Genomic DNA, 27,833 nt, shown 5'->3' on the forward strand with positions numbered 1-27,833 from the left:
ATGCATTTTTTAAAAAGGCAACTGTATAAAGAAGCAGTCCAAAATTTATATTAGAATAGGAATAAAATTGAATCTTTCACCACTTCCTAAAGCCAAGAAACGAAGAAACCACATTTCTAAATTACATTTGTATAATATATCAAGTGATCACATATGATAGGTATGATTGGTATTTGAAGAAGGTATTGAAACAAATCTATCTATCCCTCCCTCCCTCCCACTCTTCCCCCCCCCCACCTTCCATGGAATCTCCCCTCATCCACTAGCTCACAGAGAGAGAAGGTAACTCCATATATCAAGTAAAAAATCTCATTGTGCGACTTAAAAATTCTGATTGCATGGCTATCATATTGACTCTCTTCTCCTTTCCTTTTCTCTTTAATACTTGTTTGAAAGTACTGATCACTCTTGGATTTTTCTTTGGGGAAAGACATTTGAAGAAAGAGTCATCATCAGATGAGGTGAATATAAAATTAGCGAGAGAAAGATGATAGACTGACTGACTGACTGATAGGGAGTAGATCTCTCAGTTGAACCCAGGAGCTGAATGGTACTTCCAAATTCAATAGCATATTGAAGATAAGCAACAAGGAATAACTGCACTTTGTGTCCAGTCGCAAGTATCCCAAAGCATCCGTGTAGTTTCTAGAGCAGAAGCTCAAATCAGTGGTTGACTTAAATCTTGAGCGCCAACTTTTGTATAAATACTTCATTGAGATACAGACAAATAATCAAAGGAAAAGATTTGTAGATAGGACATTGTACAATATGGAATACAGAAAATGAAATTCAAAGCCGGGTACCTTAATGTGCTTTCGGTGTCCTGTTTCCATGTTATTAATAACCAGGGGATGGGTTGGAAAAGAGTTTTCTGTTGCTGCACTGGGCATGGTATTCTCAATCACATTTAGCAGGCATGATGGTGAAAAGGATTCTTGCAGATTATTAAACAGGTCTGCTTCAAGGGTTTTCATCCAAACAGGAGCCTTTTAAAAAGCAGTATATTAGCCATTAATTGAGGTTTGATTTATTCAGGATAACACGAAACATTCTGAAAGCCAAAAAAACCAATTTAACTCCCTTGGTCTGGAAATTGTCCCTTTATGAAGGACTGAAGTGCACTTGTGTGAAATGCACAAATTATTATTTCCAGAAGTCTTAATGATTTAAGTAGAATATGTATTATGTAATGTCTATGATTAACATTAGGAGTATTGTATTGGCTGGGATAATACATAAAATCAAGTCAGGATTCTACAAGAATCCTATTATTAGATTCAAGTGATTTTTTTTTTCTTCTGAAGAGTCACCTTCAAAAAATGATCAGGTTGAAGCATCTCTAAAAGCATCTCCATAGGGATAAACTACAGAAACAACTGTACTATTAGTCATTCTCCCTGGAAGGGTAGTTACCTAAAGATTCAGGAGCAGGAGAAGAATGTAGAAGATTAATTTCACAAGTTGGGATGATTGGGTGATGGAACTGCCATTCAAGACATGACAATGCAAGCTCCACTGTGTGTATTTCAGAAGGAGAAGGAAACGGGGAGAAGGATTTGTGCAGCGTAGGTAAAAAGGCAAGTATGGTAGAGACTCAGAATCCTAGACTAGGGGAACAGAGGTGGTATTCAGCAGGTTCTGACCAGTTCTGGAGAACAGGTAGCGGAAATTTTGAGTAGTTCGGAGAACCGGTAAATACCACTTCTGACTGGCCCCACCCCCATCTATTCTCTGCCTCCGGAGTCCTAGCTGATCAGGAGATTTTACAGTAACCTTCCCCTGGAGTGGGGAGGGAATGGAGATTTTACAGTGTCCTTCCCCTGCCATGCCACCAAGCCACGTCACGCCCACCAAGCCGTGCCCACAGAACCGGTAGTAAAAAAAATTGAATCCCATCACTGTAGGGGAACCTCCATTACTCAGGAAGACGGGGTCTTGTACTATTTAGAAATCATTTTAAAATATTTTGTAATAAAATTCAATTTGTTGGCAAGAGCTGTTTAAATGTTATCCCGTGTCTTCCCCACATTTCACTTAGCCACATTACCGTAGACATATGAAAACAAAGGAGGAAAAGAATTTCTAAATCAGAAAATAATTTAGTGGTGACAACAAGAAAAACATCCTGTGGGGATCTCCTAGAGCTTAGGGGATTTGGTTTAAGGTTAAAGACAAAGAAAATAAGAATGGAGCATATGCAAAGAGGAGGTATGCAATACAGGTTCTGTCTTGTTTTGATCCTTTATTGGTGTTCCTGCTAAAAAACACAAGACTATCAAGTTCAGTGCCTGGTCTTTCTTGCTTCAAAGATCAGATAACAGGGATTGCGAAAGCCTCCTTCAGCAGAACCTGAAAAGCTGCAATTGGTTAATACAGAATAAGAGAGACAATTTCAAAACGTTTAATCCGGTGGAAAACAACTTCTACTGTACTCAGCTAAAGTACGTTAGGTCAAATCAGTTTGGTTAGTTGGTAAAATCTTCCTTAATCTGTATATGACTAAGACTACTTTGTTTTTAAGCTGATTTGCTTCCTTCAATATGAGAAAAGAGGTACCCCAAAAATAAGACAGGGTCTTATATTCTTTTGACCTCGCCCCCGAATAAGCGCTTGGTCTTATTTTGGGGGAGGACTTATTATTTTTGAACTACAGGAGGTGGCAAGCATGGTCAGCTCATGCCAGCTGTTGTGATGCAAAATTTTAAGGGAGGGCTTATTTTCAGGGGAGGGCTTATTTTAGCACATGTGCTCAAAAGCCCGATTGGGCTTATTATCGGGGGGGGGAGGCTTTTTTTAAGGGAAACTGGGTAATCACTCAACAAAGAAAGCTTTTTCTAACACTACATACCAGCAGTTGTTAAACTTTTTAAAATGTAGTCAGTATTGAAGTTTATTTGACTATATTTATTAATTTCATTCAATAAAGGTGAAATCCTTTCCTATCGTCATTTTTTATTGTCCACAGCCTTAATCACTGGAATTATTATGACAATCCTAAATATTTCGGCCATAGATTCAGGGACACATTAGTAAGAAAAGTCATTGTTTTTAAACCAAGCTTGCAAGTACCTGGAAGATACCTCTAACTGACTCGTGAAAGAGTGCTAAAATAATGTATGCATTTGTTACAAATTTAAGAAAGAAATGCTTGACTGTATGGGAACCTTGTATTCCTTCTCTGATGAATGGTCCAAAGAGTCAAGGATTATGTTCCAATGAGAAAGAAACCCGGCATGTTTCTCTTCAACTTTGAGAGCATGGATTTCAGTCTTGAGTTCTTTTAGACGATCTTCAAACTTTCTACTCTTATCTAGGTAGTCTAACCTGTGAAGCACAGACAAAACAAAACTGTAAACAAAGTAGAGATAATCAAATGGCCTGTGAACATAATTAAACCAGTACCTGAGCCAGAACTAGTACAGTACCTGGGACTATAAGAAAACAGATTTCAGGATCTGAGAATCTAATGAATCAATCTAGCTAAGCTGTACCTTACACATGTGGTCCCACACGTGGGACCAAATACAATTCCCAAATTGAATACTCTGATTTGGGATGAGAAGTGCTCAAAGTCACAAACTACTGATGGATAAACTGTGGCTCTTATAGGTTAAAAAAAATGTATATTCATAATCTAGCAAACAAAGTCTAAGTTGCAATGTTTGCACTCCTTTTTGGACTCAGATTTTGAGTTTTCACAGTCGTTACTAAAGTCCATGGTGGTTCCTATTTTTCTACTTGCATTTTTATGTGCTTTCGAACTGCTAGGTTGCAGCTGGGACAAGTAATGGGAGCTTACTCTGTTACGTGGCGCTAGGGATTTGAACTGCCAAACTGCCGACCTTCCTAATCGACAAGCTCAGCGTCTTAGCCACTGAGCCACTGCGTCCCTAATATACTATATAACATGAACCAAAATAAGTTTCTGAATAAAGGTACAAAGCATGAAGAATTCCATTCTGGCACAACATTTCATCCATTCATATTCTGAATCTGGAATCTGCCTGGCCTTATTTCAGCCACAGGAGGACAATCCTACCTCTCTCTCTCTATCTCCAAGGAAAGCCTCTTCAGATCAATGTCTCTTAAATCCATCTTTACAAATCCTTTGTCACCATTGGTATCCCTCGTGTCAACAGGTGGAGATGAAGTAGACTTAACAGTATGCTAGAAAAGACCACGGAAACAAAAAGCTGTGATATTGAATCCTACATTGTTTAGGAATAGGTTTTGAACACCTAGGATTGTGCTATGCAGAAAATGCCACAGAAAGACACACACCACTGGGTGGCATAATTACAGCCAAGCACAGATCTGACTGGAAGTTGTGTAGCAAATTGTCTACCCTGAAAGCATTTACAAACACAATGTAATGGGACCTATCATTTTACCTTTCTATGTTTGGCAACTTCAAATATTTCCCTTTTTAATAGAAGATAATATCTGTAACTCATGAATGAACTATGGAGTTTCTTTTTCTCTCTAAAGTTGGTTGTCTGCTTGCAAATATTTCATTACCCAACTAGTTAACCACCTTGCAAGTAACATCAGTACTAACGATAAAACCTAACCTGTTTCCCCAAAAATAAGACCCAACCAAAAAATAAGCCCTGCCATGATTTTTCAGGATGCGCGTAATATAAGCCCCCCAAATAAGCCCCAATTAAGATCATCAGCCAGACAGATGCAATTAGTACCGTATTTCCCCCAAAATAAAACCTAACTAGAAAATAAGCCCTAATACATCTTTTGGAGCAAAAAATAATATAAGACCCAATCTTATTTTCGGGGAAACATGGTAGTTGCATAATAAGACATCTGCAAGCGAACAACCAAACTCAGAGATCACCAAGTACTCCACATTTTCCTTTTTAATCAGTCCTTTCTCGAAAGACGCCCCATAATTCTAGCTGAAAAGGTTGCTGAGATACTTTGAATGGAATACTACATTGCCCATGATTCTCTGCCTTCCAAGGAGAAAGAGACTGTACCTATTGCAGGTTTATCCTTTACCTAAGGATAAATTACATCATTGTTATTCTATCTCTAAAGCAATCATGTATTTTTTTTAAAAAAAACTTACAGGAGGAGAGTTAAACTTGCTGACGTCTTGAAGCTTTTGCTTTGCTTTCTCTTCGGCTTCTCTGGCTTCCTGTAGGTCCTGCTTTAAATGCTCAGCTTCTTTGGCCCTGAGAATCCAAATGATCACCATAAGCAAATCAATCCATATTTCTCAAAGATACTCCTTAACTAAGGCCCTGAAAGCACAGTTGGCTTCAATCAACTTTAATAATTTCTGCGGCTGCCTCATGACTCAAACGCAAAACCTAAGAGAATCCATGGTATCTGGTAACCATGGTAACTGCCAGTGGCGTAGCGTGGGTTGTCAGCACCCGGGGCAAGGCAAGTAATTTGCGCCCCCTAACCCGTGGATTTTAGCACTCGAGTCTCTTCCACTAGATTAGTTAAAGAAACCCTTACCCCCTAAGCACATGTATTGTTTGCTATGAAAATACTCTCTGGCCTGTGTCACCTGCCGCCGCTGCCAGCTTCTTCTTGCTGCTGCCTGGGCTGGTCTGGTGTGGTTCTCTCCCGCGCTCAGCGCTACGCTGGGTGGCCGCTGCACTGTCCCTCCCCCAGATAGTCCCTCGCCCTCTCTCCGCACCGCACCGCACGCCTGGCACCCCCCCCCCTCCACAGTGGGCGGCGACCCAGCGGCTCGGCTCGGATTCGCACAGCCAGCACTGCAGTGAGAGTGAGTGAGCCAGGCAGGGGCAGAGAGCTGCGAGTGCGAGCGCCCCCCCCCCAGATGTTGCGCCCGGTGCGGCCGGCCCCCCCTGCACCCCCCACGCTACGCCACTGGTAACTGCTAAGCCTCAGTTTATCAAGGATCTCTCCATATTAATTCCTGATTTTTTTTCTACACACAGAAAGATTACAATCATAATATTAAGAAAATAATGGGGAGATTAGTAGAAAACAGGTAATTATTCACCCGTTTTCACATTCATGTGCAATTTAGAAACTATTTAAAATGTGTGGATTTAAATACTATTGTTTAAATTGTAATGTGCAATTTAAATATGTAATTTAATGATAACTGCAGTTAAAAACAATTACAAGTACTTCATTAAATATAATTTTAAAATTACTTTTTTTTATATGCATGCATTTTTGCTGTTTATACTGTAAAAAATCCCTCTAAAATTCAGGAACCAGAATGCCAGCAGGATACAGTCCAAAAAAGTGTCACAAATTTAAAAAAAACCTGATTCTTGATAACTTGATAACACACATTCATGGAATTTTCTGGGCAGCAAGAGGGAAATGGTTTGCCTCTGCTTTCTCCCACAAAGTTATATTTCCCTTTGCGGTATAATTTATCCCTGAATAAATTCCAAGGATTGGTCTTTTACTTTTAAACCCAGGCCTTCATTTTCCAGCCCTGACTTTTTTTCTTGTGATCCCATCAGAACCCAGCACTTACCTTTTATACCTATAATAGTTCATGAGGAACATATTAAAATGTTTCTAACTTGTAAGGTGAAGGTAAAAGTTCCCCTTGCATATATGTGCCAGTCGTTCCCAACTCTAGGGGGCGGTGCTAATTTCCATTTCAAAGCCGAAGAGCCAGCGCTGTCCAAAGACGTCTCCGTGGTCATGTGGCCAGCATGTCTAAACACCGAAGGCGCACGGAATGCTGTTATCTTCCCACCAAAGGTGGTTCCTATTTTTCCACTTGCATTTTTACATGCTTTCAAATTGCTAGGTTGTCAGAAACTGGGACAAGTAACGGGAGCTCACTCCATTACGCGGTGGTAGAGATTCAAACCGTCAAACTTTCAACTTTTCTGATCAACAAGCTCAGCATCTTAGCCACCGAGCCAATGCGTCCTTGGGACTTATTAACCGCAGTGCTATAGGCAGCTTGCAGAAATGCAGGTCCTTGACATATGACCATAAGGGAGCCTGACAATCATAAAATGGATCAGTCATGTGACTGACCCAATTTAATGACCTTTTCTGCAGTGGTTGTTAAGCAAATACCATGGTTGTTAAGCAAATCCATTGTTTGCTATAGCATAGCTTTGCTAAAAACTGGGATTAATTTCTGGTTTTCAGCAAAACCATCATAAAACATGGTTAGAACACTGCTGTTGGAACTTCAGAACAGAATCAAAATTCCCTTTTTCCAGGTAGACTGTAACTTCAAATGGTTGCTGAGCGACTACTCATGTAAGTCAAGGACTACCTGTACCAGTGGTGGGTTTCAAACTTTTTAGAACCTCTTCTGTAGGTGTGGCCTGCTTTGTGGGAGTGGTTTGCTGGCCATGTGACCGGGTGGGAGTGGCTTGCCAGCCATGTGACCGAGTGGGAGTGGCTTGGCAGTCATGTGACTGGGTGGGTGTGGCCAACTTGTAAAATGTGGTGAAGCTCACTTAACAACTCTCTTGCTTAGCAACCAAAATGTTGGCTCAGAAACTTTGGCATTTGAAGCATGCAAGTCTTAAAGCTGTCAAGTTACAAGACCCTTGCACCTCTAACCCTTTAGAAAAAAAACCCAGGGGTGTTGAAACTTGACAGCTTTAAGACTTGTAGACTTCAACTCCCAGAATTCCTCCTCTCGCTCTTCATCTTGATGATGTGTGGATGGGCGGGGGGAGAGAGCTGGAACCAGTTCTAAATGGCACTGTAGATTTGTGGAACCTCTTCTATAGAAGAGGTTAGAACTGGCAGGAACCCACCCCTGACCTGTACATGTGTTTTTCATCAAACACACCCGAGGGAGCACAATGCAGAATGACCAACTAAGTTTCTAGTACGGAGTGTCACCTTCGATCGGACTCCTTCACCAGCTTCATGGCAATCAGCTCGGCCTCCCTTATCTTGTGCTCCATCAGTCGCTTCTCCTCGCTGGTTTTCAAGGCCGCCAACTCTAATCGATGGCGCTCCTGCTCTGCTTCCGCAGCGTTCTGAGCCAACAGCTTGGCTTCCTCCTCCGCGATCTGAGCTTTCTCAGCCAACAATTCTGCGGCTGCCTCTGAACGGCGCTGGAGGAGAATTTAAAAACAAGCATCTCGTATAGTGAGTTGCCCAGAGGCTCTCTAGATCAGGGGTGTCCAAACTTGGGAACTTTAAGACTTGTGGACTTCAACTTCCAGAATTCCCCAGCCAGCCATGAAGTCCACAAGTTCCCAAGTTTGGACACCCCTGCTCTAGATAATGAGATGGTGGCATATCAATTCAAAAAATAAAATGATAAAATAATGATAAAATGATAAAATGATAAAATGATAAAATGATGATAAAATGATGATAAAATGATGATAAAATGATGATAAAATGATGATAAAATGATGGTAAAATGATGGTAAAATGATGATGATAAAATGATGATAAAATGATAAAATGTTAATAAAATGATAAAATAACAAAACGATAAAACAAAATCGTAAAAAGACAAAACAATAAAACAAAATAGTAAGATAATATAATATAAGATGACATGACATGGCATAAAAAAATTAAGTGGGTGCAAAATGGAGACAATTGACCAGAAGCCCTTGACCACTAGGCTTCATTAGCACAGCAATGCTCACCAGCGCCTCATTAGCTTGCCGAGCTTCATCTTCCACCTCAAAGAGGCGTCGTTCCAGTTCTTCTTTGGCTCGCTCGGCTTCCTCCCGCAACTGCTTCTCCCTGGCCAGCCTCTGGTGCTCCATCTGAGGGAATGAACAAGGTTGGACATCTGCAAGAACTGCACAGCGGAATGTAGCCAGGCTCACTTTGTTCTGGTTTTTCCAGTCCTCCTGTTATATTGCATACTTTTCAACTGTAACCCCCTAGGGGCTGGGACTATCCTTTGCAAACCCTATCCAGTCATCTTGCAAATCAATCTGCCAAAAATTAACTGCAGGTTTAAGTTATTGATTTCATATTTATTTGTAGAGTGGGTTGGTTGTTGCTTTTTACTGTCCAGAAATACTTCTTTGGAGTAGGCAAAAGAAAACCCATGTATTAAACTTCTCGCCATTATATATAGAGAGGGATTCAAAATAGATCAAAATCTACTTTTTTTAAAAAGGTCCTTGCCTCAAGAAAAATGCATAGTATTGCACTTTCAGATTCTCTTCACTAGGTTTAAACAGTTTATTATAATGCTTTTATTGAATATGTACGTATGTTTGGGCCACACATGGAAGTTAGCACTATAACAGGCACAGACTCCAAAACAGTGGTGGGTTCCGGACCCCAGCGCAGCTGGTACGCTCTGCATGGGGCCAGGCGTCCTAGACGGACACACGTGCTGTACGTGCATGCGCACGCCGCTGCTCTGCGGCACCCAGGTGCTCGGCGGAGGTTGCGCAGGCGCGCACGCTGTGCACACCTGTGCAATGGGCCAGTCGCAGTATTAAACGGCCATGGAATGTAGGCGGGCGGGTGGGCCCAATGAGCCACCGTACCAGTACGGTGGCCGCTTCTCCCAAATACTCCCAGTACCAGGCCGTACCGCTCCAAGGGATAGTTAGGACTGCAGAAAAAAGCAATTCCAGCCAGCCTACTTTCCCTAGAAGACCTGTATATTGTGCCAGTCAAAAGGAAACCTGCGAAAATAACTACAGACCCCTCACATTTTAGACATAAATTGTTTCAAGTCCTTCCCTTGGGATGCCTCTATACAGTACTACATACCAAAACAACTAGACACAGGGGCAGTTTTTTCCCTGGCGGGATCCCTCTACTGAGCACCTAATCTTCGCAGTATTGTTTTATGTCTAAGTACTCTATATTCCCCCATTCTGTATGACTGTAGAATTATCCTTCTCATCTTCTCCACTATTGGTACCATTATTATGATTATTTTTGCTATTATGATTATTTTATTGGTAATCATTATTATGATTATTATTGCTCTCTTGTTTTGCATGTACACTGAGAGATTCTGCATCGAAGAAAAATTCCTTGTGTATCTAATTAAGAGTCACCTTCTTTCTTGCTTTCTCCTCTCTGGCTTGAGATTTCATCTGCTGAATCTCAATGGGATCCACTCGCCTCCTTCTCATGAACAAGTCGTGATTTCCAATGAAGAGCTGCATGATCTGCAAGAAAGGAGAAAAGAACAATGTCTTCCTGGAAATATCCTGTTTCCTTTAGTGGTCTATCAGATGTGTTTGGGAAGTCCAGAATATAAACACAATTCTTCATGTATTACGCCATAATACTCACCGATGTAGTAATATCTCTCTCTGAAGGGAGGGAAACTCAATTTAGTTCTCCAGGTAAACCTAAAATTAATCTCTGACTGATTTGGTTTTCAGCAACTACTGTCTACGTGCCTCAGGAAAATATAAAAAAACAGGATACTATAGGAATGCTATATTATCAGCCATTCTGATAATCCTCATTATTTCCTGTTAAAAGGTCCACTGAAAACCTCCATATCAGAAGTAGGTTGCTTCTGGTTCAACCGGATCGGGCGAACCGGTGGCGGGAGGTTCTGCCCGCCTGCCCGGACGTTTCTGCGCATGCGCAGAAGTGTGAGCACACAAGCGCGCCTGAACCGGTCATTAAAAAAATTGGCAACCCACCACTGCTCCATATCTATATTTGGCTTGGACCTGACATTACCTAGAAGACTGTTTTCATTTAGGACTGGCATAATGGAGAGTTACAGACATATGTTTTTAAGTTGATATATTTCTAGGTTAATGAAGGAACGTACAGAACTTGGATATAGCCAAGCACTACCCAGAGCATGAATAGAAGGGTAGAAATGTGCATGTTCTATCACTTCCCCCTCCTTTCAGATTCCCTGGGCTTCCAAATGGATCCTTCCCCTTTGGTGTTTAGAAAATTTCTAAAGATTTGGCTGTTCCAACACGCCCTAGGAATTGAGAATGATTGGTCCTTCTACCAATTGATAATACCAGTAGCAATAGCACTTGGACTTATATGCCACTTCATAGTGCTTTTACAGCCCTCTCTAAGCGGTTTACAGAATCAGCCGATTGCCCCCAACAATCTGGATCCTCATTTTACCCACCTCGGAAGGATGGAAGTCTGAGTCGACTGAGTCGTGAGATTTGAACTGCTAAACTGCAGCTAGCAGTCAGCTGAAATAGCCTGCAGTACTGCACTCTAACCACTGCGCCACCTTGGCTCAGAATAGAATAGAATAATAATTCTATTTTGTTTTGACTATTATACAGTATATTCCGTCTTGTGCATATGATTTTATGGATTATAGATTTTGCTTTCCCCCCCCCCTCCACATTTTTAATTCGTATAATAGAAGTAGGAACTTTAAGATAAATAAATCTTCACCTAACTTGGCTCTCCTAGCTATGGGAAATGGAGCAAGTCTTATCCTGCGTATCTTAATGTTTAGATAGATATTGTATATACTGGAAAAAAACCACTCCTTCATTTGCTTCCTCACAATCATTTATGGCTTTAATTGTTATTACTAAAAATAAAATCATTCAACAATGTCTAGGCCAGTGATGGCAAACAATTTTTAGCTCGCGTGCCAAAAGCGGGGGGAGCGCAGGGGGGGTCGTGCGCAGGTGTGCCACACCCATAATGCTATGCGCAGGACCACAGCATGCAGGCGTGCATGACCAGTGCTCCTCCCATTTTGGGGTGTGCTTTTTTCACCTTCCCCAGGCTCCAGAGGCTTTATAGGAGCCTGGGGAGGGCGAAAACAGTCTCCCCCCTCCCCCGGAGGCCCTCCGGAGGCTTCAGGAGCTTCCCTAAAGCCTCCAGAGCGTGAAAAAACGGTCCCATGGGCAAACCGGAAGTTCGGGAACGGACTTCCGGTTTGCTCGTAGGGCCGGTTTTAGCCCTCCGGAGCCTTCAGGGGCTTTCAGGAGGCTTCCCTGAAGTCTCCAGAGGGCAAAAAAATGACCATACGAGCAACACTTCCAGGTTGCTCGTATGGTCATTTCCGTTTTGCTCGTGTTGTTTTTTGCCCTCTGGAGCCTTCGGGGAAGCCTCCTGAGGGCTCCTGAACGCTCCGGAGGGCTAAAACCAGCCCTACAAACAAATCGGAAGTCTGTTCCCAAACTTCCAGTTTGCCTGTAGGGCTGGTTTTTCACGCTCTGGAGGCTTCAGGGAAGTCTCCGGAGGGCGAAAAATGGCCTCAAAAGAAGGCCGAAGTCAGCTGGCCAGCAGCGCAAGCCTCGCATGCCATGACAAATGGCTCCGTGTGCCACTTGTGGCACACATGCCATAGGTTCGCCATCATGGGTCTAGGCAGTCAGAGCAATTCAGGGTCACATGATCTCTGTTCCAACCGAGCATAGATTGGTATGGTCAGGCCACTGTCTTCGGCCATTATTATAATGGGGCATGTTTATAATGGGACAAAAATGGCACAGAAAGAAGAGAACCACACTTACATTAGGGGAAGCTACCATACATAAACAGGGAGCAAACCCCTCCCCCACATTCACTCACACTGATTATGTTACCTAGTTAGGTAATGAAATGTCTACATGAAGAAAACCAACTCAGACAGCACCAAGGACTCCACAGATAGTCTTCTATATAAGAAAGCACTCACCAGTTTATTGACTTTAGGCTGTGAGGAGAAGAACTTGAAAACCTCGGCTTTCTTGTCAATGGGCTTAATAGTAAGCTGAAAGAAAAAAGGAGTGTTTTTTTTTTTAATTATCATTATATACTAAGTCCATGTACAAAATTTGTTTCCACTAGGGACCCATGGATGTAAAGTATGACATTCTATAGCAGTGATGGCTAACCTTTTTGTCCTCGCATGCCGAAATAGCAGGCACATGCCCACACCCACAATGCAATGCGCCCCCTGCGCATGTGTGCATGGCCCGTGCTCCCCCATCCCTGTGCATGTGTGATCCCCCTGCAATCCCCCATGTATGCATGCAATCCCCTGTGACCTCCCCGCACATGTGCGCAACACACACCCCCCCTCGGTGCCCCATTTTGGGCCTAGTAGGCCTCCCTAAAGCCTCCTGGGACCAAAAATGGGGCACGGGGGAACTCGCCACACATGCTTGCGCTCTCTCTCACCCACACGCATGCGCATGCAATCCACCCTACCCTACACACATGGGCATGCAATCCCCCCACCTGCCCCCCCCAGGCATACGCATGAGTGTCCCACATGTGCAACAGAGACCCGAAAATCAGCTGGCTGGTGTGAAGCGCGTGCATGTGATGGAGCTGAGCTGGGTGACGGCTCACATGCCCTCGGAGAGGGCTCTGCGTGCCACCTGTGGCACACGTGCCAGAGGTAGGTTCACCATCACGGTTCTACAGCATTAAAAACAACCACTCTAACAACATAATGAAAAATAGACGTAGTCGAAAAAAACAGTTTTATATTTTTCATAAATATCTAGCAAAAATGCAATGAAAAACCATCCCCTCTCCCTCCCCCCCGCCGCCACCGCACTGCCAATCTGCAAGGGCGGAAAGGTTGGGGCCCGCTGCCGTGGCACACACCCCCTACCTCTTTATCAGAATAAGAAATATTCTGGATGCTGCTCCATTCAAAAGACTTATTTGGAGAGAAACGGTTATTGATGCTGTAGACATGAATCCCTTTGGCATCGACCCCAAGCAGGAAGTCTGTATGATTCTTCTTTTGCTGCGGAGAAGTCCAAGGTTAAAATCAATAAATTCATCTTGTGCACTAACTAGCACCGCTGATGTTATTTTATTTGGGTAATGAGACATCTGCAAGAAAGCAATCTACTTCAGAGAGCACCAAGGATCCCTCATTTCAACCCTGGGCTACAAATATTCTCCTCTATTGGTTAATATATTCACCGTCTGACAACAATCAATTACAACTTATTTTGCCTAAAATGCACATTTCACAATTCCTGATGTATGGCACAGGTAGTCCTCGACTTATGACTGCAACAGGGACCAGAATTTCTATTGCTAAACAAGGTGATTATTAAGGGAGTCGCACTTAACAATTTTATAACCTTATTTGCCATGGTTCTTAAGGGAATCACTGTAATTGTTAAGTGAATCACATAGTCGTTAAGTGAATCCAAGTTCCCCATTGACTTTGCTTGTAGGAAGCTGGCTGGGAAGATTGCAAATGGTGATCCGTGACTCCAGGACACGGCAGGCATCGTAAATACATGCCAGTTGCCAAGCACCTAAATTTTGATCACATGACTATGGGGACACTGCAACAGCTGCATGGTCAGTGGTGGGATTCAAATAATTTAACAACCGGTTCTCTGCCCTAATGATTTCTTTCAACAACCAGTTCACCAAACTGCTCAGAAGTTAACAACTGGCTCTCCCGAAGTGGTGCGAACTGGCTGAATCCCACCACTATGAACGGTAAGTATAAGAACTTGTCATAAGTCCTTCCTTCCTTCCTTCTTTCTTTATTTTTGCTTTCTTTCTTCCTTCCTTCCTTCCTTCTTTCTTTTTGCTTTCTTTCTTCCTTTCTTCCTTTTTTCCTTCCTTCTTCCTTCCTTCCTTCATTTCTTTCCCATTTTACAGATTAGGTGACTTTTTTTCAGTGCTGTTCTAAGTTCAAACAATTGTTAATGGTTGTAAGTCAAGGAATACAGGTAGTCCTTGACTTACAACAGTTCATTTAGTGACCGTTCAAAGTTACAACGGCACTGAAAATAGTGACTTATGATCATTTTTCACACTTATGACCGTTGCAGCATCCCCATGGTCACGTAACTTACATTTGTATGCTAAATAGCTGACTCATATTATGACGGTTGCTGGGTTCAGGAGTCATGTGATCCCCTTTTACGACCTTCTGACAAGCAAAGTCAATAGAGAAACCAGTTTCACTTAACAACCATGTTACCAATTTAAAGCTGCAGTGATTCGCTTAACAAATGTGGCAAGAAAAGTCATAAAATGGGGTAAAACTCACAACAAATTTCTCACATAAATTTTGGGCCCAATTGTGGTCATACGTTGAGGACTACCCGTATCTGTAAACACCTGCCTTAACTGGGAATTTTATTGTCTTATCTAAGTATCCTTACTGCAGCTCAACTAGTCTCTATAAAGTACATAACCAGCACTTTTGCCTCTTGGAAGCTTCTTCCCCATTACTTCATACAGTATAAAAGAGTCAAACGTCAGGCATTTATAAACTAGAATTTCTCTTTATGTTAGCTAACATGAATATAAATTGAAAAATGTAAGAACAAGACAGGGGTGGGTTCCTGCCAGTTCTAACCACTTCTATAGAAGAGGTTCCACAAATCTACCGTGCCGTTTAGAACTGGTTCCAGCTCCCTCCCCCACTCATCAGCACCACACTTGCCCCGCCCCCGCTCACTGATTGGCTGGCTCACCAATCGTCCTGCCCGCCTCTAAGAGTCTATCTAAACCTTAAAGTCTTAAAGCCGTCAAGTTTGAACATCCCTTGGGGATTTTTTTCTAAAGGGTTAGGGGTGCAAGGGTCTTGTAACTTGACAGCTTTAAGACTTGCACACTTCAATGCCAGAGTTCCTGAGCCAACATGACTGGAGGAGGAATTCTGGGAGTTGAAGTCCACAAGTCTTAAAGCTGTCAAGTTTGAACACCCCTGGGGTTTTTTTTCCTAAAGGGTTAGGGGTGCAAGGGTCTTGTAACTTGACAGCTTTAAGACTTGCGTGGTTCAAATGCCAGAGTTTCTGAGCCAACATTTTGGTTGCTAAGCAAGAGCGTTGTTAAGTGAGTTTCACCACATTTTACAAGTTGGCCACGCTCACCCAGTCACATGGCTGGCAAGCCACTCCCACAAAGCAGGCCACACCTGCAGAAGAGGTTCTAAAAAAAATTGAAACCCATAACTGGAACAAGAGATCTGCTTAAGAGTCATGGCATTTTACAATGGAGAACACTTTTTAAGTCAGGCAAATTGCTCCAGATCCCAACAGGCAATGCTGATGAGAATTTATGAATGACTCCCATAACCCCCACCCCCACCTCGTTGGGTTTTTTTTTTACTAGCAATACTGCTGGGGCACAAGGGACTTACAATCAAATATCTGGGACTGTCAGAAAAATCGGAATCGGATACATTAAAAATCACACATACTTACAGCAATTGGAAAATAATTAACCCCATACATCTCCAAGTCTTGTGCTATTTTAAGATAGTTCATCTCAGCTTCATATCTAGAAGAATAGAATATTTATTTTAAAAAAAGACTTGGAAAGGATTGTTCTTGTTTTATAAAGAAAACATGTTGATCTATATTACTGTCACCCCTAAGCTGTATTTACTGACTGTGAAATACTTTTACCTAGCTTTATTACCATTGCTAATCCAAGATGTTTACAAATTGCACTATAGCCTCTATTTTAAAAAATCACATAAGTAGACGGGCAACTCAACCATGACACAGAAATAGCTTCACTTGGCACATCCAAACAAATTTGAAATATTCTGGGACAAGTTTTACATTCAGCTGAATGATCCCCAATTGAAAAATGTCTTTCCTGGAAGAATATTCTGAAGTCCTGACAATGCTATGTAAAAAGTTCTGCTCTTGTGACAATCTGTAAAACGACTAAAAGCTTTGGACAGAGCAGACCACAAACAGTGATGGACAGATTATCAAAAAAGATTATTCTTAAGCAGATATGTTCCTTTTAGTCTTAAAAAGACTGGAACCAGTAGTTTAAATGAAGTGTTGACAAAACTACAGTTATTTATTTACTTATTAGATTTGTATGCCACCCATCTTGCCTAGAGGTGAGATCAACAGCCAGAAGCAGAGTGATGAGAGAACATGTGTTTCTGAGTTCCTATCTATTTTAATCAAACTTTGTATCAAGAAGTGAATTCAAGGGTTGGAATTTAGAATTCATCTAAATTTTTATTGGCTTCTACTATGTTCCATGGGGAAAAAATAGATGAACATGGACAGAGTGTCAAAAACATGTAATGTGTATTGTGATATCTTGGTTTATTTTTTTATTATCCGACTTTAATTATTTTTATAAATAACTCAACACTATGAACAAACTTAATACTCCTTCCCCTTCCTATTTTCCCCACAAAAACAACCCTGTGAGGTGAGTTGGATTGAGAGAAAGTGACTGGCCCAAAGTCACCCAGCCAGCTTTCATGTCATAGGGGGGACTAGAACTCACAGTCTCCTGGTTTCTAGCCTGATGCCTTAACCACCAGAAACTGAAACCCTGCCCTTTGTCCTTCTGTCATGATGTTGCACAAAAATATGGAAGGAGTGTAACTTGCATCAGTGTTGCACACAAATTTGAAAGGGGCAGAAAGTGTGTCACTGCCCCCCCTCCCCAATACCAGGTGTTCATGGAGGTAAGTCCTTTTTTTTTGCAACTACAGTTGCAAAAGCAAAGGGTACTGCAGTACCTGGCCATTCCCTGGTGTCCAGCATAACAAGCGGTAATCCTTTCTTCCCACATGTCAGGGGTCATCTGATATTGACGGAGAACCTAGAAAAGTAAAGAACACAAAAGAAAAACAATGGCAAAAATATTTATTTTTCAAACCTCTAGAAGGCTGTTCATGCTGGTATGACAAACTGGAAGGGCCTGCAGAATGCTCAGGATTAGAAGCAAACTGACTCCCATTTCCGGAAGCTTGTTGGCAACTTAATAAAAAAACTTCTAACTTCAGTTTGATTTTGTCATAAATTTCCCTTTCGTGAAGAGCAATCTGGAGTCTATCTGGAAGAAGGTTAATCCAGAATAAAAACACCAAGGTCAGGTTATAACTCATTTTGAGCTCATGACCCAAGAGTTTCCTGGAGAAGATACCTTGAAGGAGAATCCTCCCTTCATAGCTAAGAACTCACATTCTGCAATAGTTGCTTGAGAACTGACGAATGTCAGAATTTTAAATTTTCCCACTCTCTAGAAAACAAAGGGAGGAACAATCTGTCCTAAAAGAGCGAATAGAAATCACTGGTCTTTGGGAAGAAGTTGTTTTATGAGTCATGCAAATCTGTTGCTCCCTAGCTGGCTAATTCTGCTATTTTGGGTATCTGAGGATTCCTATTCATGATCAGGAGGATAGGAAAGTGTGAAAACACTTACTCTTTTTGGCAAAAGCTCTTCTGGAGCTAAGAAACCTGGTTTGTGCAGATTTGGGTCATAGTCACCATACTGTGGGGGGTAAAAGTATCAGATGAGTCAACAGAGACTGTATATAAAAATTGACAGCATAGTATAAGATCTAAATTAACACTTTTTTAAAAAAGAGAGAAAACATTGAATCATTTGATCATAAAATAACAACTAAAAAATAGCTAAAGCTGTAAAAGATTTTTACAAGTGAAATTTGAAGGGTGATTTACACCTTGTAATTCCATTGGAGCAAAAAAAGACCCTGTCAGAAATACTTTTCCTGAGAATTTTACCTTCCTGTCCTGAGAATTTTACCTTCCTGTCCTTTAGTACTGACAAAATATGCTTGAAGTTTAACCAGCTAGTACCAAACATACACTAGTTTATAGCTCAAGAAGGATCTAGTGCAGTGGTGGGATTCAAAACTTTTTACTACTGGTTCTGTGGGCAGGGGTGGGCATGGCATGGCTTGGTGGGCATGGCAGGGGAAGGATACTGTAAAATCTCCATTCCCACCCCACTCCAGGGGAACATTACTGCAAAATCCCCATTCCCTCCCGATCAGCTGGGACTCGGGAGGCAGAGAATAGATGGGGGCGGGGCCAGTCAGAGGTGGTATTTACTGGTTCTCCAAGCTACTTAGAATTTTCACTACTGGTTCTCCAGAACTGGTCAGAACCTGCACCTCTGATCCAGTGCCATAACTCTTGATGGATCCCCTTTAGATTTTGTTGTCAACTCCGCCAACACAGTAAAGCTACAATGGGTCCAGCTGTAACTTAAGCACCAATGACTAGGAAAAGAAGATCCTAATGTCCCCTTAAAGCAGAGGTGTCCAAACTTTGGAACTTTAAGACTTGTGGACTTCAACTCCCAGGCTGGCTGGGGAATTCTGGGAGTTGAAGTCCACAAGTCTTAAAGTTCCAAAGTTTGGACACCCCTGCCTTAAAGAGAGAACTACAGTTTAGTGGTATGGCTTGGTAAACAAACCATCCAAGATGGGCTCACACATTGTCCATAAACTTTAGTTTTTATAACAATTGTTGTTGAATATTGCATAGATTTTTGGATGTATTCCATACCTTGATCATTAAACCAGTTTTACAGATCATAATTCACAGGTTTCTCTAAATATTATACGCTTTGGCCCCAAACCATCAGCCCTATTGAAATTGAGTCCCAAGATCCTGGGTCAGAATGGGTAACAAAGTAGGTTACAGTGTGTGTTGTTCTTATGGTTTTTTTAAAATTGATTGCTGTTTAAATTTCCAGATTTTTGATGATTTTTGTGTTTATAGATTCATTTCATAAACCTTCCAGAGTTAACACATTGGGGCAGAGTGTAAATTTCATCAATCAATCGATAAACACATAGTGTCACGGAGTCCCACAATCTAATCTCAGTCATCTCCAAATAGCTAGCTTACCACTAGCAGTACAGTGGGACAAGTATGAAATCTCGCTACGATGGGTGCCATCCTCCTATCATAGTTATATATATATTATATGTCCAAAGACATTTAGGGATAATGAAAGGCAAAACGTTCACTCATTTCATTTGATCTGCCTCCATTCTGAACTAAAGCTGATTAATTTCTGCCAGTAACTAGCAAGGGTGGGTAGAGCAGTTCTCTGTTCAGTGCTAAGAAAGGTTGGGTGAATGAAACAGTTACAGCTGCCCCCCCCCCCCTTTAACTTTCTGAAGGATGATTCAGGGAAGAGGAAAGGTCAGGAAGAGACTGTTGGAAGGAAAATCCATCCGGTTCAGGTCCAAGTTGGGAATAAAATAAAATGGAGGATGATTGGGAAGAAAATGTAATGATGAACAGAACCAACAGTTCTGGGTCAGCTGAACTAGATGAGTTCCAGGATTTTATACAGGTCCTGAAATGCAGGAGGGGGAGGGTTGCAATGTCTGAAATGCCCTTAGGAAATTGTGCAATGTAGTGAGCTCTGTGTCTTCTGCTAAATGGTAGTGGGTTGATCCTAAATGGTCATGTCCTGTTCTTAGAATTTGGGTGGAGGAGAGTGTAAAATTTTCAATCCCATGGCTGGAGGCGAAGGTCTTTTGTTTCTGAATAGAATGGCCCAATCTTTCTTAATGGGCACAAAACATCTGCCTGGGGCTATTAAGAAAGACTGAGTCTGCATTCTGTCTTTAGGAGCGTGTTTCTCCTTTAGGGAAATATAACATTCTGCCTTTTTAATATTTCCCAAAATATTTCATTCTAGAAGTGGGGGGGGGGGCTTCCCACAAGATGTTATGCAGGAATTCCTCAAATGCATGCTGCAGAATTACTTTTAATTACGAAAAAGGGGGAGTAGGGAAGAACAACTATCACCTTACAGGTAGACCCTAACTTATGACTGTGGCATAGATCATAAGTCGTGATGGTCGTATAATGGGTCACCCACATGACTGATTCAATTTTACAACATTTTATGCCGTGGTCATAAAGTTAATGCTGTGGTTATAAAATGAAACCCACAGTAGTTAAGTAAACCCATTGTTTGCTAGATCCAGCATAACTTCATTAAGCAATCTGTACTCAGAATGCCCTCTGCAGTCTAAATTGCATTTTGTTCCACAGTGTTTTTTTGTTTAAAATGAAGATATTTCAATCTCCACTCTGCATTTTAATCCACTGACCTCCCTCTAAATCTAAACAGGGTGTACTCATTAAACAAATCTGCAAAACACCCCAAAATGGAGACAGATGAGGTGAAAAATATACCACTTCCTATTTCCAGCTAAACTTCAGCAGATCCTTTTCTGTGTTAATTAACACTCTGAGTATGTGTTATAAAAGGTGACAAACTAACAATTATAAAGCCTCACCTTGGCCTGAACTGCATAAGACGCCAATAAAATTGTAGCCTCGGGAGAACAGTAGATTTCTTCATCCAATATTTGTTTCTTAACCTAAGACACAAGGTGGAAAAAATAGAGAAGAAAAATCTAAGACCCAGCCAAAGCTTGAAAACAAAATAATAGACACCCAGACTTTGTTTTGGCACCTGAAATGTAACCGTTAGCTGAGTTTTTGAGTGGAAAAAAAAAATGTTGGCCGCTGTAGAGACATGCAGAAAAATACCAAGAATATTCAAAGTAGTTACATATCCTTTTAAAGCATGCTGCATAATAACTACATTCTAAACTGTATCTAATTTCTATTTGGAAGATCAGATCAGTAAGGGATTATTTAGTCCACTCTTCTTTTTTGTTAGTGGTCAACCAGATACTGAGAAAATCCACAAGCAAAATAGAAAAGTTATAATCCTCCACTATGATTTGTTTTCCACCATAGAAATGTAGAGGATCGGAATAAATAAAGGGAAAAAAATCTAGCAAATCAGATCCATCTAATCCAGTATTCTATTTTCCAGAGCAGCTAAAAGCTTCTTCAAAACCCAACAAGAAGGCTTGAAAACAATTCCTGTGCTTGCTTCTGTTTTTTATCTTTCTGAGAAACACTGTGTTTGCACGTAGGGGCTCATTCAAATACTGTTCAGGTCACTGTTGTTTGGAGAAGCTTACACATTCTATTCAGTCCCCTAAACATGGCCTGGTAAACTTCAGAAAACAATGCTGCATTCATATTGTGCTTTTCTTGTGTGTGTCCTGAATGAACCATCAAGCAAAGATTCTTTTTGTTATTTGGAATGCTAGCAATTTGAGGAAAAAGAGAGGGGGGAGTTCCCATTATACCTTTTGTGCCATTGACAATTTTATTTCAAGCTTGTAGAAATTGTGCCCCTTCAGTATTACTCTCCTCTGGTAACTGTAATCGAACAACATGATCAAATGGCTAGAGTTCCCAATTCTGTTTAATGCATTCCCTCACCCTACCTTATCTTTTTTTTATGACTCCTGTCTTTTTAATAAAATGTGAGATTTTTTCTCTTTGTTCTTTGTTCATTCATCATTTGTAGCTGTTTATTTTAATTGGGAGGTTTAATATAACATAAGGACCACAGTGGCTCAGTGGCTAAGACGCTGAGCTTGTCGATCAGAAAGGTCGGCAGTTCGAATTCCTAGCGCCATGTAACAGAATGAGCTCCTGTTATTTGTCCCAGCTTCTGTCAATCTAGCAGTTCGAAACCATGTAAAATACAAGTAGAAAAATAGGAACCACCTTTGGTGGCAAGGTAACAGCGTTCTGTGCACCTTCGGTGTTTAGTCATGCCGGCCACATGACCACGGAGATGTCTTCAGACAGCGCTGGCTCTTCGACTTTGAAACGGAGATGAGCACCGCCTCTTAGAGTTGGGAACGACTAACACACTTGTGCGAGGGGAACCTTTAACTTAATATAACATATGGGAGAAACACCCTTGTTTTCCCCCAAACATAGAAGGCTATAGTGCCAGAGAAACTCTGCCTAGAAAGATAAATTGATTTCTAAATTGTCTTTATTTTAGAAGGCAATCAAATAGGGCATTTATGGAATAACTGTGCCAGGATCAAACTGAGTTGTGATTGGGTGTTCTACTGCTTTTCTTTTGCTTTTTTAAATGAACCCTGTATAGATTTCTGAATTTAATGTTTTAAGGATTCTTACTTTTATTTAGAATTTTTTCTACTGGGTTTTTTTCAGTATAGAGATAATAATAATTATTATTAGTAGTAGTGCAATTAAAATAACTAAAGCTCAGATCTCATCCTAAAGTCTGAAAAGGGGACAACCTAAAGAAGTCAATTTTAAAAATCAAATTCATTTAGGTATGGCGACAATTACTGGAGTAGCTGATCTCTACTACTAAACACTGTGACTTTCTCATTCCTCCTGCAATGAGGGGGACTGCCTTCTACATAATAACTTTGCATTATTAAACCAAGCAAATGGTTCAATACATTTTAATAGGTTGGATTTCTTAAGTATACAAATGCTTGCATAGGTTATTCTTTCACTCTTACCCCAATTATACTGCAAATCTAAATTTTAACGTTAGGAAACCCAGCAAGTTCAAACGTGTTGCTTTGCCTCCTCTTTTATGTTTCTTTTGGAACCGCAAAAAAATTCCCCAAACTACATTCCTCCAAGGGGAACAAGCCAAGGCAGGCTTGAAGGAACTGCAAGAAAATGAGTAGCTTTCAGGGAGATGAAAAGAAAAGGAAGGGAAAAGAGATACAGCCCTCTTTCCAACTAGCTCAGCCCACGTAATTGTCAAGGCAATGGTTAAAAGCAGAAAAGCCAGGAAATTGATTCTATCTAGTGGATCAACTCTTCCCAAAAAAAGTTGGTTTCAAAGTAATAACTGAAGCATGCGTTCAGGGTTTTAGCTGTTTACGTTAAACTAGTTTCTGAAATTCAGCACCCCACTCCAGTTGATAATGACCAAATGCAGTAATAGGGGTAGGACTCCCGTTTTTTGGCATCCTAAGTCAAGGGTGTCAAACTCAAGGCCTGTGGGCCGCATCTGGCCCACGGGTTGCTTAGATCTGATGTGGGGGGCCTCCCTGGAAACAGCGACGGTCCAGCCTGTGGTGCCTCTGCCAGCGAAAACAGAGCTCGGGAGGGGTTGCAGGAGGCCATCGCGGCCGAAAACGGGGCCCAGGAGGCGATTTTTGCTGACAGAGCGCTTGGGCCACCACAGGCACTCCCAACATGAATGATGTCATGTTGGCCATGACCCTCCACTCCCCGAGGTCAAACACAACCCTGATGTGGCCCTCAGTGAAGCGAGTTTGATAACCCCTGCCCTAAAAAATTTCTTTTCCTGCAGAACAGGACAGCACACAAAAATATTTGCTTTTCAATGCCAGATGAAATCCTGGCTTTTTACCTAAGGACAGACTATATATGCCATTTTATCTCTTTAAAAGTCTGTTTTCATTATTGCATTGTGGTTATTTTTGTTTTAAATTTTCAAGGTGTCACTCATTTTTACTTTGCTTGTTTTATGGATTATAGCTTTTCCCGAGAACTTTATATGAGCTATAAATACTTAAATCAATGAATAAATGTTTTCTGGATCCACTCCCCCCCTCCCCGCTTCACCAACTTCCTGGAGCCTCCAGGTCATCTTGCCCACCCACACTGCACACAGCCTTCTCCTTACACCTGCATGCCATTTTCACACTTCCTCAGGCTGGCAAATAAAGGCAAGAGATGCAACTTTTACATAAGACAAGGAGTCCCTCTGCCCAGCTTTTGGCAAACAGTATCCTTACAACTTGAAATTACATCGAAGTACTCATAAGTGGGAAATAATGCAGAGCACTTAAACATGTGTTTAAGAACAGTTGTTACCTACATAATATGATTTCACTTAAAGGTTTTGACAGCACATCAAAATCTAAAGTTTTTCCATATTGGTTGCAGCAGAGTTAGGTGATTGCTTAAAACAGGGGTGTCCAAACTTGGGAACTTTAAGACTTGTGGACTTCAGGGCTGGCTGGGGAATTCTGGGAGTTGAAGTCCACAAGTCTTAAAGTTCCCAAGTTTGGACACCCTTGGCTTAAAAGGAGAGGGGTGTTAAAACAATTTAAGGTTGGGGGTCAGAAGCATATACCTTCATCTCACATAAGTGGCGTTTCTCAACCTTAGGAACTTTACAATGTGTGAATTTCCACTTCTAGAATCCTCCAGCCCATTTCTTGATCATAAATCATTACATATTGACTCCCTTAGGACTGTAGGGTATTTTTGATGCCTCCATCTACTTCCCAATAATTGTTTGGAGGACTAGCATAAAAGGCATGCTAGAAAGTGATGTGTTACACACACACATTCAAGTGAAAAAGTACTAATTTTTCTCGACTGTCAGGGCTGGTGTTGGTTGTATGGCTGTTTTAGTGATTTAAAATAGTCTATTGCAGGGAGGGTGAATCTTTTTGGCACAGAGTGCCCAAACCGGAACGTGCAAGCATGCATGCACATATGTGTGCTGGAAACCCAAAGACCAGCTGCCTGGTGCGCATGCACACACCAGCCATCTGGTCTTTGGGTTTCCAGCACATGCATGCGCACTGGCCAGTTGGTCTTTCGGTTTCCAGCACTCCAGCATGCACAAAGACCAGCTGGTTGGCACACATGTGTGTACCGGAAACCAGAAGAGCAGCTGGCAACAGTGCACATGCCCACGGAGAGGGCTCTGAATGTCACCTCTGGCATGCCTACCATAAGTTTACCATCACAGATCTATTGTCTCTCATTTGGCCTTTTGCTAGAATCCTGTTTTAGTTATATAAATTGTGAGACCTTTCCAAAAAGACAGAACTTCTGAAAAAAACGTACATTAAGCTACTTGGAACTAAAAAGAACCATGGTAGAAATACAATTTATATATACATTCCTATTTAGCAGGAGAAGATGCTGAGCTTGTCAGCTGGAAACCCAAGCACCACGCTACAGGGTGAGCTCCTGTTACACACCTCAGCAACTGACCAACTAGCAGCTCGAAATTACACAAATGTGAGTAGATAAATAGGTACCAATTTGGTAGGAAGGTAATAGTATTCTGTGCAGCTTGGCATATAGTCATGCTGGCCACATGACCACATAAATGTCTTCAGACAATGCTGTTTTCCTTGGCTAAGAAATAGAAATGAGCACACATTCACCCCTAGAGCTGGACAAACTGGACAGGGGAAACCTTTACCTTTACAATAATGTTTTCTGATTTCCTACAAATCAAGGAACACCACACTTCATAAACTATAAATATACTTTAATAAATACATAAAGTAAATATACTCTATAACAGTGCTTCCTAAAGCTAGGTAAATTACCCCAAATTGGATAAAAGTGGCTTTTCTTTTGGTAATGATACAAAAACCAATAAAGAAAGACATTTAAATTGACTGAAATATGCCACATGTACTAAAAATGCATTTGAAAACCTCCCAAAGTATTCCCATTAAGACAAAATTGATAAAACTACATGGCAATTTTTGAAATAACTTAAAAGATAATTTCTGTCAAAGTTACTACAATGCTAAAGGAAGGGATTTATAACTGGTCCTTGCAGTTTAATAAGTCTGTCTGACAATTGGTTTTGAATAATGAAGGAAAAGGTTTGGGAAGCACTGCTTTATAAGATAAAATAGGATAAGAATAAGTATCCAAAGTGTAGCCTCTAACACAAAGGGCTTCCCACAGAACCTCTGCATGAATTCTGGATTTGTTTCATTTGGGTCATCCTCCAATTTCTGCTCTGGTGAAACAGGACATGTAACCCTTCCCAATATAGCAAATATAGCAATTAGCTCTATTTCGTTAAATACAGAAAAATTAGCTGCCCACACTCAGAAGTTACCTGAGTGTGTTCCAGTTCCTCTTTCCATTAGTTGATTATACAGATGCAGTTTTGAATCCTGACTTGGAAGAAGATCTATGAGCAACAATTAATTCAAGGAAGAGGGCTCGCTATTTATGCAAATCTCTAAGAAATAGAAAACAAGACTCATATCAGGAAGTCAGTGTTGTCGAAATCAAACATGATGTATAATCCAACAAAGGGATTAGTGTCATTTCCCAAGGTTTCTTGGTTCCACACTCACTGAATTTCTGTGCAAGGAGGAAGCAAGGGAATAGCACCAATCGTTCTCTTTTGGTGTTCTTCCTCTTGGTGGATTGAACCCCAAAAGAAATGGCAAATAAATGATCAGCAACAAATCGGCCCAAAACCGAAAGAGGACCCACTCAAGACCCCTTTGCTTTCAACTAATCCTAAAACCCTAAGGTTGGCACAAACCTAAGGAGTGCCCCAAGGAAGAGGATGATCATAGATGGTTAAATATGATGATGATGTTCAAAAGACAATGATGACATCTCAAAACCAATTCTGAATAAAAGAAATACCTTCTGACCTGCAGAAAGAAGAGGTGTTGGGTGATCTCCTGCAGAAGCTCCTCTTCAACCTTCTCAGGGTAAAACTTCACTAAAAAACAAAAGTTCACTGGATCTTCTTTGGGAATATCCTGATCTAAAACCTGTTTGGAAAAAAGAAACCAGAACAACTAAACACCTCCGATTGGGAAAAGCATGTTTGGCAAAGCAGAAGCCCAAAGCCACTCTTTCTTGCCATGAATTCACAATGTCACCTAGGACTTTTTTTGCACCTCACTCATTGCTAGTTCCCATGTGCTTGTAGCAACTTCTTAGCATCAATGGCCATGTAAAGAAATTACTGTAATTTAAAACTGCATTTCAACTTTCACATATTTAGATGCATTTAGATGAATGTATTTTATGTTCTGATCTTCATCCTTTAGTGTGTGTGTGTGGGAGAAATAACCAAATTGAGCAAGGCTTTCCCCTGCATTTTCCACCCCCAAACCATTTCAGATTTACAATTGTAAATTTCTTAGTCTTTCCCATTGTTTCCATTCTCCCTTTGCATATGAACTGATACATTTCACACATCTCTCCCCCCTCCCCCCTTTTTTTTAGTCCTAGGAGATAGTAAGAGGAGAAAGATCTTGTCAATGATGCTAATGTAATCCCTATAGTACTTCTTTTCTCCAGTTTCAGTGAAAGATAAAGGACCAAAAATGTAAGATAAACGATAGTCACTGGTATAGAAGCATTCTGATTACATTCCTATTCCAATCTAGAGGCAAAGAGGATTTTAATTAGCTAAAGGGGGTAGAGAGAATGTAGTTTGAAAATGCACATGAATATGAATGTGCACATGTGTTTTTCAGCCTAACCACCATTTACACTTACAAATTATCATTGTAAATCAAGGATGGGCATATATGGTATCTCTCTGCTTTCAGGTCTTTTGTCTTTCATGTCTTCTGACCT

General features: G+C 41.1%; 2 protein-coding genes across 3 annotated transcripts in view; one reads left to right on the forward strand and one right to left on the reverse strand.

Annotated features, from left to right (window-relative positions):
* Positions 1 to 27,833, forward strand: part of LOC309386717 (protein NipSnap homolog 2-like) — a 291,445-nt gene that overhangs the window by 227,262 nt on the left and 36,350 nt on the right. The window lies entirely within an intron of this gene.
* The window catches only part of LOC309386250 (merlin-like), a 37,359-nt gene that overhangs the window by 3,650 nt on the left and 5,876 nt on the right, over positions 1 to 27,833 (reverse strand). The window contains exons 4-17 of the mRNA XM_081941402.1: positions 26,894 to 27,016; positions 20,918 to 21,001; positions 18,049 to 18,117; positions 17,363 to 17,445; positions 16,068 to 16,143; positions 13,493 to 13,630; positions 12,566 to 12,640; positions 9,987 to 10,100; positions 8,601 to 8,723; positions 7,834 to 8,051; positions 5,084 to 5,189; positions 4,040 to 4,167; positions 3,165 to 3,324; positions 804 to 986 (exon numbers count right to left, since the gene is read on the reverse strand). Coding sequence (XP_081797528.1) covers positions 804 to 986; positions 3,165 to 3,324; positions 4,040 to 4,167; positions 5,084 to 5,189; positions 7,834 to 8,051; positions 8,601 to 8,723; positions 9,987 to 10,100; positions 12,566 to 12,640; positions 13,493 to 13,630; positions 16,068 to 16,143; positions 17,363 to 17,445; positions 18,049 to 18,117; positions 20,918 to 21,001; positions 26,894 to 27,016 — 1,680 coding nt within the window. The remainder of the gene's footprint in view (positions 1 to 803; positions 987 to 3,164; positions 3,325 to 4,039; positions 4,168 to 5,083; positions 5,190 to 7,833; positions 8,052 to 8,600; positions 8,724 to 9,986; positions 10,101 to 12,565; positions 12,641 to 13,492; positions 13,631 to 16,067; positions 16,144 to 17,362; positions 17,446 to 18,048; positions 18,118 to 20,917; positions 21,002 to 26,893; positions 27,017 to 27,833) is intronic.

Source organism: Natrix helvetica (genome assembly GCF_964273705.1).
Source record: "Natrix helvetica genome assembly, chromosome: 2".
Taxonomy (NCBI): domain Eukaryota; kingdom Metazoa; phylum Chordata; class Lepidosauria; order Squamata; family Natricidae; genus Natrix; species Natrix helvetica.